General features: G+C 52.3%; 1 protein-coding gene across 17 annotated transcripts in view; it reads left to right on the forward strand.

Annotated features, from left to right (window-relative positions):
• PTPRF (protein tyrosine phosphatase receptor type F) overlaps window positions 1–13226 on the forward strand; it is a 376048-nt gene that overhangs the window by 356496 nt on the left and 6326 nt on the right. For all 17 annotated transcript variants that reach the window (XM_051796949.1, XM_051797006.1, XM_051796940.1 and 14 more), the window contains 5 exons: window positions 780–903; window positions 2757–2932; window positions 8797–8916; window positions 9953–10107; window positions 11411–11696. In XM_051796949.1, the coding sequence (XP_051652909.1) occupies window positions 780–903; window positions 2757–2932; window positions 8797–8916; window positions 9953–10107; window positions 11411–11696 (861 nt within the window). The remainder of the gene's footprint in view (window positions 1–779; window positions 904–2756; window positions 2933–8796; window positions 8917–9952; window positions 10108–11410; window positions 11697–13226) is intronic.

Raw genomic sequence — 13226 nt, forward strand, 5'->3', positions numbered from 1 at the left:
ATGGACAAAGACGAAAGGGAAGGCTTTGGGAAGAGGCTTGCCTGGCCTTGGAGGAGGCATGCACTGGCTGCACCAGCACATGGCTCATGGGAGAATCATCAGATGTGCGAGGCCAGGTGGGACTGGGGTGTGTGCTTTTCAGGCAGTTGCATAGTGTGCAGGCCTTTGGCCAAGATTTACAACGATGTCTCTTCTCTGGGTTTATAGTTTCTTGTCACTCTGTTAACTCAAACAAGAGATATTTACATTGCATAAGTAGCTGGAGCAGTGGATAGTAACCTATCAATTTTCATGACTATTCCCTGGCAAAAGCTCATAGGCTGTCTTGCAGGGCACTAATACTGAAAGCTCCTGGGGCACAAGACACCCAGGGCTTGCTATATTTCATGAGACTGCAGTTCAACAGCTAATAAAACTGCTAGGTCAAGAACTGTGCAGTCAGGTCTCTCTGGAGTCCTGGCAGAAGACCAAATTTCTGCTGATGGGTAGCTCCAGAGGAAAGGATAGCACACAGCAGAGGAAATGAAGGCTCATCTGCAGCAGGCTGCCCGAGCGAGGGGCTGCTTTGCCTGCAGGTCAAGGGATGCATGTCCTACTGGAAACTGGTTTTCAGTGTGGTCTGGCTTGACACTGCTGCTGTGGACACCCATGGAAGTTGTGTCTGGCCTGGGGAGAGCTGTGCAGGGCAATGCAGATTTCCTGACTGAAACACATGTGTGCTGCAGTATCTCACTGCACTGTAACTACTCCTGACTCCTTCCTTCTCTTTCTCTCCACAGTCCATTGATCCAGGGCAGCAGTTTACCTGGGAGAACTCCAACCTGGAAGTAAATAAACCCAAAAACCGCTATGCAAACGTGATTGCCTATGACCACTCACGTGTCATCCTGACCTCCATCGATGGTAAGAGTGACTCTGAAGTGAGTACCCCAGCAAGCAGCTGAACCTGACTGTAGCAGGGGACCATCTTTTTCCCCATTTTCGGTTGAGCAGGGGCAAACACCAAGTATCAGCATGATCAAATGGCCAGAAGAGAGAAAGGGCTCTGCAGAGCTTTCCTCAGAGCAGTGTGTTCTGTGTGGCTGCTGCTTGATACTGCTTGGCAGCAGAGATGTCTGTCCCAGCAGCCTTTCTACTTCTGTCCTTGCTTTGTGACTTCAGCTGCCTCCCTCAGTACTTGGTGAAACATGGCACTGTTAGCCCTGCCACCCTCTGTCCTAACACAACTGTCAGGCCAGTATCTTCCTCTTGGACTTGTCAGTATATGTTCCTGAGAAAGTGCCCAGAGTGACACAGATTGAGGGGCGCCCCTTCCCCTGGGACATCAGGCTCCACACATCCCTCTATTCCATGGGAGATGCATCAGGCTCTGGTGTCCATAGCACTCACTCCCATGGCTCTGAGAACCAGCCCCACATCTCTGGAGTCTGGGCTAATACATGTTTTTAGTTCTCTTGCACACAGAGGAGCTGTTCTATAATCCAGCATCCAGCTCTGCACAGCAGATCTGAGCCCACTCATGGGGATGAGGAAGATGCAGCTAATTCAATGCTTGGGGAAGGAACTGGGGCCTGGCTTTGCACAGTCACTGGCATCTTTTTTCTAGGAATGGAAAAGGCTTTTCTAATGCTAATGCACTACTCATCCTCTTCGGAGGAGGAGGGGGGGCCAAACAGTCCCTCACAGCAAGCCCTGTCAAGCAGCAGCAGCAGCAGCTATGGGATTCCCTGGCATGCCTGCTCACGGGCAAACCCTCTCAGACAGCTGTGGGGTGAACACGTGGGGGAATCCCTGTTTTCTAGCCTGACTCAGTTGCTGTAAGTAGTGTCTGTGCCTTCCTGGGAACCGTTCCCAAAGCACCCTGCCAGGTCCCCGCCGCCCATGCCAAGGGAGCCAAGTGCTACACTCCGGCTGCTGCCACTCCCCCAGAGCCACCAGCACTTGCTGCCTGCTGGAGACTTCAAGACCTGTAGAAAATTCCCCAGCACAAAAGGACGAGGGGTGACCCCCAGCTTTATTTCCTTCCCCTAATGAAATGCAGATGCTCTCTCCAGGGGAGACGAGGAGATTCATGCTGCTTTCTCTCCCTGTGGCCCAGGCAGCCCATGCTGAGCAGAGTTGGGAAGCAGCCCCAGGCTTCTGCTTTGCCACATTTATTTTATTAACTATGTGTTTGCATTTTAAAGGCCTTTACAAAAAATTCCTTTCCTTAAAGTGGTGGAGGCAGAGTGGAGGCTGGAGCAGCCTCTGTCAGAAGGCAGCAGAGGGGGTCTCACACAGAAAGGTTTCAATGGTAGTAGGATCTCCTCCTCCTCTGGGATACCTGTTCCTGCAGGAAGGATGGGAGGACATCCCTGCCTGACATCCGTTTCTAACAGAAGCAAGCTAATGAAGCAGCCTCATTTTTAAAAGGTGCTGTAGGACCATAACAAATTGCTGGTGAATTTAAGACAATTATTTCAATGAGTTGCTTGGGGCCAAACGAGCTCCTTAATATTCCTGCCTGTGAATTTCCCTTTGTGTGCGGGTGGCAGCTGTCTCTCTGCTTTGGTGTTGTCTCCTTGTTCCATTAATGTGGGAGTTACAAAGGATTCTTCTTTGTTCAGGCACCATCCCTGTCCTTTGCAGGATTCCTGGGAGAAAGATCCTGCCATCCCCAGCCTCTTCCCCTGCCTGCAGGGCCCTGCAGAGCGATAGGTACAGACAGGGTCGTGGGCTGCCCCCAGAGTAACTGTTGCCCTCTTTCTCCTGCACAGGAGTCCCCGGCAGTGATTACATCAACGCCAATTACATCGATGGGTATCGGAAGCAGAACGCCTACATTGCCACACAGGGACCTCTGCCAGAAACCCTCAGCGACTTCTGGAGGATGGTGTGGGAACAGAGAACAGCAACTATAGTCATGATGACCAGGCTGGAGGAGAAGTCCAGGGTACAGTGTGTGCTTCCTTTATTTCCTGGAGCTGTTGAGGGGCAGGAGAGAGAGGTAGGAACACCTTACAGCATAAGGGCATCCAGGGAGAGGCAGTTCCAGGGATGTGGCTCACTGGGGCTGGCAGCTCAGCAACAAGTGCCTTGTAAGTGTGTCCCTGTGGGGCAAAACCTCCTGTCTTTGTCCTGCTCGTTTACCCCTGTTTTGCCTGTGTGTCTGTGTGCACACCCGTCCTTTCCCTCCCCACATCATTCACACCAAAAGGGGGAAAGGAAAGCTCTGAAATGGGAAGTGTGGACAGTCCCAGAAGCTGAGAAGCTGCAATGGGTAGGTTGTACCAGCACCATCCTGCAGCCTGACAGGACCCTGGCATCTTTGGCAATGCAGGGGAATGGCTGACAGGGTCTCATTGCAATAACAAGACTAATTTGTGCCTTGTCCAATGACAATATGTATAAATGATTGGCTCATACAGCCAGGATTAGATATTCTGATGTAATAAATGCAAAGCTGCCTGCAAACCACAGGGAAGGTGTGAGGTGGAGAAGGAGCAGGAGCCCTCACTGCGGATGATACTTAAGGTTTTCGTGCCAGAGGTTCTTACTTAGCCCCTGAAGCAGGAATTTGTAAGCTGTGACCAAGTGCTCCCATGCCCGGATGCACCCTTTGGGCAAAGCCTGCCCAAGCAGGAGGCAGCTTCTGCCTCTTGTGATCAGTTTGTTCCTAAAAGTAAAATTTTAGTGGTGAGCATTTGTACTTGTAGAATATTTTAGTGTTGCCATGCCAACAGCAGGAGAAGGGGCTTGTGCACTCAAGCTGTGAAGCACTGGTTATTTTTAGCCCAATAAGCTCATTCTTGAGAAGCAGAAGCTGTCAAGTTTGGGTTTAGTTAAAACTTTTGCCTGCATGCTCTCCCTCCTTTTCAAAGCTTTAGCACTGAAATGCTCACAGGGGTGTCCCAGCCCACGCTGGCTGGGAGGAAGCAGCTGGAACAACCGATCGCTGTGGCAAAACAGATCTGCTTTCTCTGCATGTACAAAACCAGGCATTGTTGATGGGTTTCCCTGGCTCTACAAATGCCCTACAGCCTGCAGGGAGAAGCAGTGTTCCTTGGAGATGAGCTTCCTCCAGAGAGGCAACCCCAGCTTTGCACTGTGCTTCCCCCTGCACGGCCCTGCCTGTTCTGTCCGATGGCCCCTGTCACCTGCCCAGCCCAAACAAAGGGAAATTAATCTGACCCTCCCTGCGGCTCAGGGCTTGGCACATGGGCTAAGCAAGATCAGAAGCTTCTGATCAACCACCCTCTGCAGCTGGAGTTTGTATGGGGACTTTTTTGTGCCTTCACATTTCAGTAATGGAGCATATATTTGAAGTACAAGGAAAAGCCCTTCTAGGTTACCAAGGAAATCCATGCCTGGAGTCCTAACTCACTTAACTTCTGGGCTGCTTAGTTATGGCAAAGCACTCCAAGGTGCGTGTTTCTTGAAGATAACGGGTTTCCTTTGACCCCACAGGCTCTTGTCTTTGCCCAAGATGCCTGTGCTGCTGAGCTGTGTGTTATCTCCCCCCAGCACGCTCCCTGTCATATCATCCTGCAGTTGCCTCTTGCAGTATTGGTTCTGTCCCAAACACAGTGTGTGTGGTCAGGCTTCTGGTGACAAGACAGGCACTGTGAATCCCTGTCATGGGCAGGAGGTGACCAGAGCCATCACGGAATCTGCAGTCAGCCTGCATGGCTGGGCACACTGCCCAGGGGCTCTAGGCTGACCCAACCAGACCCAGACCCAGACCCCTGCATTTGCTCCCTGGCACTGCCTGCCCATGTCCTGCTGCCTCTTTGGCACATCCCCAGCACTAATGAGAAGTGGGCAGTTTTCTCAGGCACTGCAGGAGGGGCAGAGTGCCAAGGGAGGCAGTGGAGAAGCCTGGCCACTCCTGAATCCAACCAGCCATCCACAACAAGGGCTTCCCTGGATGTATTTGCTGGACCCTGTAGGTGTCTCAGGGCATCCCCTCACAGCAGAGCCCTGGCAGGGAGGTAGAATGTGGACTTCTAGGAGATAATTTTCTCTAGGTTTTTTGGTTGTCTTTTTCAGCATCCTCCAAGACAAGATGGCTTTCAGCCACCTTGCTGCTCTGCTTTTCCTCATGCTCCTTTGATGGTGGCTAGACCTCTCTCGGGAGCACACCTTTTTGGGACCAAGGAAGATCCCATCCCAGTCATTGCCCGTTGTTCCAGACTTTCAGCATGAGTCACTGTTTTGCAGTTTGTTCCACTCCAGAGGCTTCAAACCTCATCTGATGTAACCCCTTGGGTCCCTGATGTAACCCCTTGGGTCCCTGCAGCATTGCTGCCTGCCGATGCTCACGCTGCTGTGGGACAGCACTGCTCCAGGCAGTCACATGGCATCACAGCGTTACCCACGGGTGACCTTGCTTGAAAGTCCCCTTGCCCAGGGGCTTTGGTGCAGGCACAGGACTGTCTGTCCAGCTGCAGAGCCTGGGGTGGGTAGCAGGGCCTCATGGCGGGATGCCCAGCGCAGAGCAGGCTCTGCCACCTCTCCAGGCGAGCTCCCCAGGTCACCCTTGGCAGTGCTGTGATAAGCCGACCAGCACCAGCAGCAGCTTGGCAACCCTGTGGGGGTGACACTGCTTTAAAGGGCTCCTGAGCTGCAGGGGGAAAAAAAATCTTTAAAGAGCATCAGCTTTTATGGTCTGCAATTTCAGCTGGCTTGATGGTCCAAATCATCCTCCCTTTTTCATGTTTTCACAAAGTGAGAAGCACATAAAGGATAGAAATGGCTGGATTGTGCAATTTAGCTGCCTTCAAAGCTTTACAATCAGTTTCAGAATCATTTGGTGGCAGTTCAGAAACACACATTGTAGATTAGCTTTCCCGAAGCTGCGAGCGTGGCACGTCCCTGCCGGGCTGTGTTGCATGAGAGAGGTATTAAAGCAGGATTTCTCCTGCCCTGGGCTATCCCCAAGAGCCCGGCAGAGTGAGGTCTCCCAGAGCAGCGCCGTGGCTTGTTCTGTTCCAGCCCAGAGCACCAAGCAGCCATCCCTGGGGTGTGATCTCTGCTGTCCCCAGGCAGGGGTGTAAAGAGGCTGGTACTCGAGGGCTCTGGGGAAGAGGAGCCTGGCAGCCACATTGTGCTCCAGCCCTCTCACTGGCAGCGATGCCATCTGGAGCTTGCAAGTGGGGCCAGGAGCAGAGCACAGCTCTCAAGCTGAAGAGAGGTGCCCGGCTGCTCTTGGGCACAGGGCATCGAAGGGGAGGGACAGGAGCCACTCAGCAAAGCTGCAATGAATGGTTGTTCAGGACATTACTGAGCTCCTTAAGTTAATGAGAAACAAGCACTGCCAGAAGAAAACATCTCTTGTCTGCTTTAGTGCCACAGTGTATCGGCTTCAGCATAAAATTTACAGAGCTTGAAAATGGGGCATAAACATTATGGGTAAATTTGGCAGAAAATGTGACTGACTCTTATCTGGTCATGAATAAATAATTTTCAATTACCAGCCCAGGCGCTGCTATTATCCCACACAGGGAACTCCTCTGAAGTTTGTTTTGTGCTCGAGTACACATGGCCCTGCAGCATGTGGGTGGCAGGAGGAGACTGCTCTCCCCGAGGTGTAGGCTCAAGCACAGGGACACGCTGTGCTGTTCTCCTGAAACATCCTCTGCAAACCGCACCAAGGGCGACACACCAAGCAGCTGCCCCAGCGTTTACAGGATGCCACACTGCCCTCCCCTCCATCAGAGAGGGGTCATGCCATCCCCAAGCCAGGCTCAGGCAAGGCAAACTCGGGCCTCGGTGGAGACACAGCCTGCAGCTGCCACCTGCTCGTGAGGATGGGATCAGTTTAGCTGTGAAATAAGGTTTGTGACCTCACAGTTGTTCGTGCTGCAGCCAGTTGGTGTCCAATAACAGGCTGCACTGTGCCAAGTGGGGAAGAGGAATCTTCTGAGATTTTTGCAGGGCCTGCCACGCTGCCACAGGTCCAAGACAGCACAGCAGCTTGAATGGCTGGAGACCTTGGGCAGGAGGCAGCAGAGCTGCTCTGGGTGCACGGGCACCTGCTGTACCTCATTAGGCAGCCTTGCTCCAGGCACTTCTGCCAGGGCAGGACTTACTGAGAGAAGAACCCAAAACAGCAGGGACAGGTGCATCCCTCTGGCTGCAGGTGTGTCTGCATTCCAGAGCCAGAGTGCAGGATGAGGGCTCTGAGCTCTCACAAGCCTCACCCTGCTGAAAGTGCTTTCAATTAAAAGGCAGAACTTCATTGATTTCTAATTAAGCTTATTGTTTCCCTTCCCACACATTCCCCTGTAAACACGATCTGCTAATAATTAAGTTTACTATTCCTTGACAAGCACAGATGATCTTCCATTCACTCCTCTCTCCTAGGGCGGGGAAACCATTTTCGGTGCAGTGCACACGGGTGGGAATGAAGCCCTCCTCCTGTCAGCCAGGCACTGCAGCTCTGCGGGGTGGGGGAGCCGGGTGTCAGATGAAACAGGGATGCTCAGGGTGCCAATTAAATAGGGAGCTTGGGGCTGCAGAGAACAAAACCGGAGGAGTAGTTTGCAAACGCTGAGCTGTGAAGAGGAGGAGGAGGTCATCAGCAGGTGAACAGGGAGGGATGTGCAGGGAGATGAAGGGGGCAGAGGGATGGGGCCCTGGGGATGTGTTAGGGCTCTCTGCCAAGTGGGCTGCAGCAGGAGCTGTGACTGGTAGTTCAAAGCACTCTGGCTGCAGAGTTGGAAGGGGGTGATAAGGGTGCTGCAGGGCAGGAGATCTCTAGGGAGCAGCAATGTTTTTGTGATGGGACAGTGCTGCCTGCAGGAAGGGGCTGAAGGGATGGTTTGGCCACAGTCTGTGTCTTCTCACAGAGGGACAGGATATGTCTGCGTCTGAGCTGGCATCTGTGCCTTGTTTGCACAACCCTTTTGAAACACCTGGGAGATGTAGGTTTCCAGGGATGCACCACCTGCCAGCAGGGCAGGTTGTCATCTCACTGTGATGCTCAATGCACTTGAGCCTCCAGCAGCACAGAGAGACTGGCAGGGTCAGCCCTGTGGTCTAGCCCAGTGTCCAGGCCCCCTGGGGTGGGCTGTGTCCCACCTTTCACTGGAGTGGTTTGCTGCCCAGAGGCCACACTGGCAGGGGCACCCTGGGGACTACAGGTGTTACAGAAAAAGGTAGTGCCTCTTGTTGTATTGGTGTGTACTGTGCTGGACTTAGAGCTCTGTCCTGCCTCAGCTGTGGGTCAAGGATTCTGAGCTGGGATAGGAGGGAGCTGGTGGGGATACAGGCTGCCTCTCTCTCACCTCAGCTGCCCTTTGAGCAGAGCCTTGCCCACAGAAACCACTGCTTCCCCTTCCCTTCTGCACCTGCTCTCCTCCCACCAGCCCACAGCTGCCCACCTTCTCTTCATCCAGGCAGAGCTCAGGCAGAGGGGTGGTGCAGGCACAGCCCAAAGACCCTCATCTGCCCAAACAGGAGGCAGAGAAGAAAAATTACAGCAGGCACAAATCACTGCTGGGAATTGCCCCTCACTGTCTTCTTACCTGGTGCTCCTGTTGCTGCTCTGTCTGATGGCCTGGCCTCCTTTGCCACTTCCCACCGGTGGCTCCAGTGGGAAAAAAAATCACTCTTTGAATGAATTTTGTGGAAAGGAGCCCAGGGGGTGCTACCTTTCTGTTGGGGATTGGGACACAGTGGGAGAAGGAAATCTGGGTGTTTGGGGGCTCCCTGCACCATGACTCATTTCTGTCTTTACCCTTCACCCTGCCATTCCTCACCCCAGTGCCCCAACCAGCAGCCAAGCACTGACCCTTTCTCCTTGCTTCCCTGCAGGTGAAGTGTGACCAGTACTGGCCAAGCCGGGGTACGGAAACCTATGGGATGATCCAGGTGACGCTGCTGGATACAGTCGAGCTGGCGACCTACACTGTCCGCACCTTCGCGCTGTACAAGGTATGGGGCTGGCTGGGCTGTTGCTGCTCCAGGTAGTGCAGAGACACTTCCTGATGCTTCAGGTTGCTCCATGGCCCACAGGCAGAGGCCACTGGCTATGCCTGGCTTGGCCAAGTGTGTGGCCGCTCCATACATGGGCCGTTTCTCACAACTGCAGTAGGAGACTGGCTTGTGCATCTGACCACCACTGCATTTTGGACAGGATACCTGCTGCTCTTCTGTATGCATTCAGACCCTGTGATAGGCCCCAGAGCAGGGCTGTTCTTGCCTCTGGCCAGTGTACATGTAGCAGCTGTCCTCCCATTAGAGCGACAACATGGGAAAGCAGTAAATTATTAGCACTCCTGTCCCTAATAATGCAAATGGAGAGGTTGTTTCTGAGTACAAACCCTTCTCTCCTGCCTGCTGCGTTCCTCATTAGCGTTTGTAAATCCCTGGGGGCAATGCCAGCAGCAGCATGTCACGGCAATGCAGACAGGCTTTGCAGTGGGCTGCCTCTGTGGGTGACTGAGTGTGGGCCAGGAGCCTGGCAGTGCTAATGGGGACACACTCACACCCCAAGAAGGCATCTCACCCCCAAGCAGTCACTCAGCCAGTCTTACCACATTGCTGCATAAATCACTCAGCCAATCCCAGACAGGAGCAGGGCAGACTGCAGACCCATCCCAGAGACACCTCTGATGCAGAGGAGTAGGGAGGGAACTGGCTGCTGTAGCCCTTCCATGCCTAGTGCCCGTTTTCCCTGAACATGCAGTGAGTATGCAGGTAGTGAACCTGTGCTGTGCAGAAAGGAGTCTTTCACCTTCCCTGCAACCTGCTCCACTCCCGCAGAGCTGCTCTGATCTCTGTATCAGCTGGCTTTCCACAGAACATCTCTGTGTATAGAAGCCTTTGAAGAAACCTACATTTTGCCTCCAAATTTTCAGTGGTGAAAGCCCAATACATGCATCATCACACAGAGCTTTGTGTGTCCCATCAGTGGGTTCCTGGGACGAGACCGTTCTCATGCAAAACAACTCCTCTTTGTCTTCAACAGAATGGCTCCAGTGAGAAGCGAGAGCTGCGGCAGTTCCAGTTCATGGCTTGGCCCGATCATGGGGTACCAGAATACCCCACCCCAATCCTCGCTTTCCTGCGACGGGTCAAGGCCTGTAACCCACCAGATGCTGGGCCCATGGTTGTGCACTGCAGGTAGGATTGTGAGTTTGCAAAGCTGCACCTGGGCACATGCCTTGTGGCTGCAGGAGCTTTAACCCATCTGAAAGCGGAGTCTCCTTTTCTTGTAGGAAAGGTTTCACGGTAGCATAACCTGCACTGGATGCTTGGGTTGGAAACAGGACAGTCCCAGCAGTGGTAATGCAGTGATGACAGTTCTGTTGCTACTGCTGTGTCAGGTTAAACAACACTGCTGCATGGACAGCCTCAGAAAACACATTTTCCTGCAAAACTGCTAGTGCCATTTAAAAATTAAATTATCTGTGCCCAGCATAAGTGGGTAGTACCTTCAGAGGCACATCACTGATAGACGTGCATGCGGTGACCTCTACAAACATTCATACGTGGTATTTACGGAGCTCTGTCACAGGGTAGAGAGGCAGCTCTTTAAGCAAAATATCAGTCTACTAAGGCTCAGCATCTTACCCAACCAAGATTTATTTGTACCAGCCAAGAGGGGACTGTTACTGAACAAACCACTCCATCATTGCCGTTCCAGCATACGCCTTACCAGCAGTGTTTAATGCTCTTCTTTCATGCTCTGTTTCAGATGGGAGTGGGGTATAATTAACACACAAACAAGCTGTATTAAAGCCCTGTTAAGGATCTGACTTGCACCATAAATGAGGAAGTGCCTAGCTCCCTATCTCTGCCTGTGTTTAAATATCACAACAGCATATCTGTTGTTTTCAGGGTGCTCTCGGGGTGGGTAGTCTGGGGTTCTCTACTGCTCGTCCAGCAGTTATGGAGAGGCATTCAGTGTCTGAGAGAAGGGCTCAGCATAGACATGCATGATCTCATCTTTCTGCTTCCCCTCTCAGTCTGGCTGTCCTTGTTTAATGGGTTAGGAAACAGTGACCCTGGTTAGGGGACAAGCAGCCCATATTGAATTTATGGGCTTCACTGGCACTGGGGCCCACCCTGCTCTTCAGGTCTTCTGACGTAGCGCACACGTGTGCTGTCACTCTCCTGCCTGTTAAACACATTTCTCCTCTCATGGAGGTGCTGCCAACCACCACAGGGACCAGCAGAGTGTGACACCATGTCCTTTCTGCTCCAGCAGTGGAAGGGGGCCAGCAGAAGGGAGAACTTACATTCTCCAGTGTCTCTCTCCCTCACTCTTCTCGTCACCTCTTTTTTGGAGCTCCACTCACTAGAGAGCAGCCTTTACTCCCCTTTTGTATACTGTAGGTCTGGGTGATCTCTTAAGCAAAATCAGAGCTTGCGTGACATCTGTAGGAGACCGTGTCACCTCAGGCCACGTGCTCTGTTCCCACAGTGCCGGCGTGGGCCGAACCGGGTGCTTCATCGTCATCGATGCCATGCTGGAGCGGATGAAGCACGAGAAGACCGTGGACATCTACGGCCACGTGACGTGCATGCGCTCTCAGCGCAACTACATGGTGCAGACAGAGGACCAGTACATCTTCATCCACGAGGCCTTGCTGGAGGCTGCCACGTGTGGCAATACCGAGGTGCCTGCACGCAACCTCTTCGCTCACATCCAGAAGCTGACCCAGGTGCCAGCAGGCGAGAGCGTTACCTCCATGGAGCTGGAATTCAAGGTTGGTGGCAGAGCCCCACGGCCCCACTTCTCCAGCCCCCCCGTCTCTGCCCACAGAACCCCACGGGCCGCTCGCCCAGGGGTTGGGAGAGGAGAGCTATGGATCATTACAGGCAGTTATTCTTTTGTATGTTTCTGAAGCAGGTAGGCAGTGATTTGAAATACATTTGAATTGTAAAGCTTGTGTCGGCCACGGTCCCCCCTGAATTGGCAGCTTCTGGGGAGGATATAAAAGGCAGATGGATGTGCAGTTCTCAGCAGCACGTTCTGCTCTGGGTTCACTGTGCGGCGGGAGCTGCATCTGAAATCAGATGCAGATCATGTTAGTGATAATTGATGTTACTGTGAACAACTTGTCTGGAAATGGCTCCAATTTAAATATGTGAGACATTTCTAGCCTCATTTCTTCAATGCTGAGATCTGTTATCTTTTAACCACCTCAGCACCAAGGCTCAGTGTCTAGAATTGATGAAATTGGTGAAAAGGCACACTGTTTTTAGGAAGCCAAGCCCACATTTTGCTGCCTGTATCTGTGAATGCCAACTGCAGATATTTATTACAGCCTTGGAGCTGGAAGTGAGCTCTGGTAAGCGCCCATATTCTCAGATGAGGTGCATTAGTCCAGGGAACTCATGCAGGAGAATATAGCTCATGCGGGGAGGCAGCAGACCATGCAGGCTGTGAAATGAACTGCAGCAGTACAGCTGCACCCTGGGGATTCCCTCCAAGTGACGAAGGAGCAGGAGAGGCAAAATATTGACTTTCTGCGTAAACTGGGAATAGTTTAACAGCTCTGTCCTGTAGTTATCAGAGCTGCTGGTGTCCTGGGCTTGGGACTGTAGAATATGCTGCGTGAGTGTCTCGTGGCGACACCTGCCATAAGAAACTCCTTCAGAGAGCCATGGCAGAATTTCACTCAACTCAAGCAGGTCTGTTGTAACAACAACAACATTTTGTTTTTCTTTTATTTCTCCCAGGGTATCTTTAGAACAGTAATGAAATTTGCCTCTCTCTGAACCCTGGCAGTGTCCACGGCATGAGAAACCCTGGGGAGCAGGATATAGGAGGACCTCACAATGCTGCATCTCTCCCCAGAGAGCAACCCTGTCCTTCTATGGGGAGCCTCTGCCAAGGACCAGCTGCCACTCATAGAAGGATGGCTCTGGAGATCCTGGAGGCAGTCTTTTAGGGAAGGAAAACAAGAAAAAGGGGGGGGGAAAAAAAGAGGGACTTCTGTTTGAATGTCTCTGCCAGCAGATCTAAGTAACACATTTACCATGACTCCAGTTTACAGGACTCAAAGAGAACCATAAAATGTCTCACAGTAGCCCAAAATAGATCTTCTTTACCTAAAACTGTCACAATTCTCACATTTTCTTGGGTTCTTCTGGGTGAGAAGTAAATAGCAAGACATTGTTGGAAGAGGGAAAGCTTTCCTTCCCTGACGCCACCAGGCACGTGTCCCTGGCTCAGTGAGCTGCAAAGCTTCATGTCCTGGTCCTGTGTGTGTCAGAGAGCTGCTGTGGGTCTC

This window comes from Manacus candei, unplaced genomic scaffold, assembly GCF_025592945.1.
Source record: "Manacus candei isolate 608988 ecotype Guabito, Panama unplaced genomic scaffold, ASM2559294v1 h1tg000005l, whole genome shotgun sequence".
In the NCBI taxonomy this organism is placed as follows: domain Eukaryota; kingdom Metazoa; phylum Chordata; class Aves; order Passeriformes; family Pipridae; genus Manacus; species Manacus candei.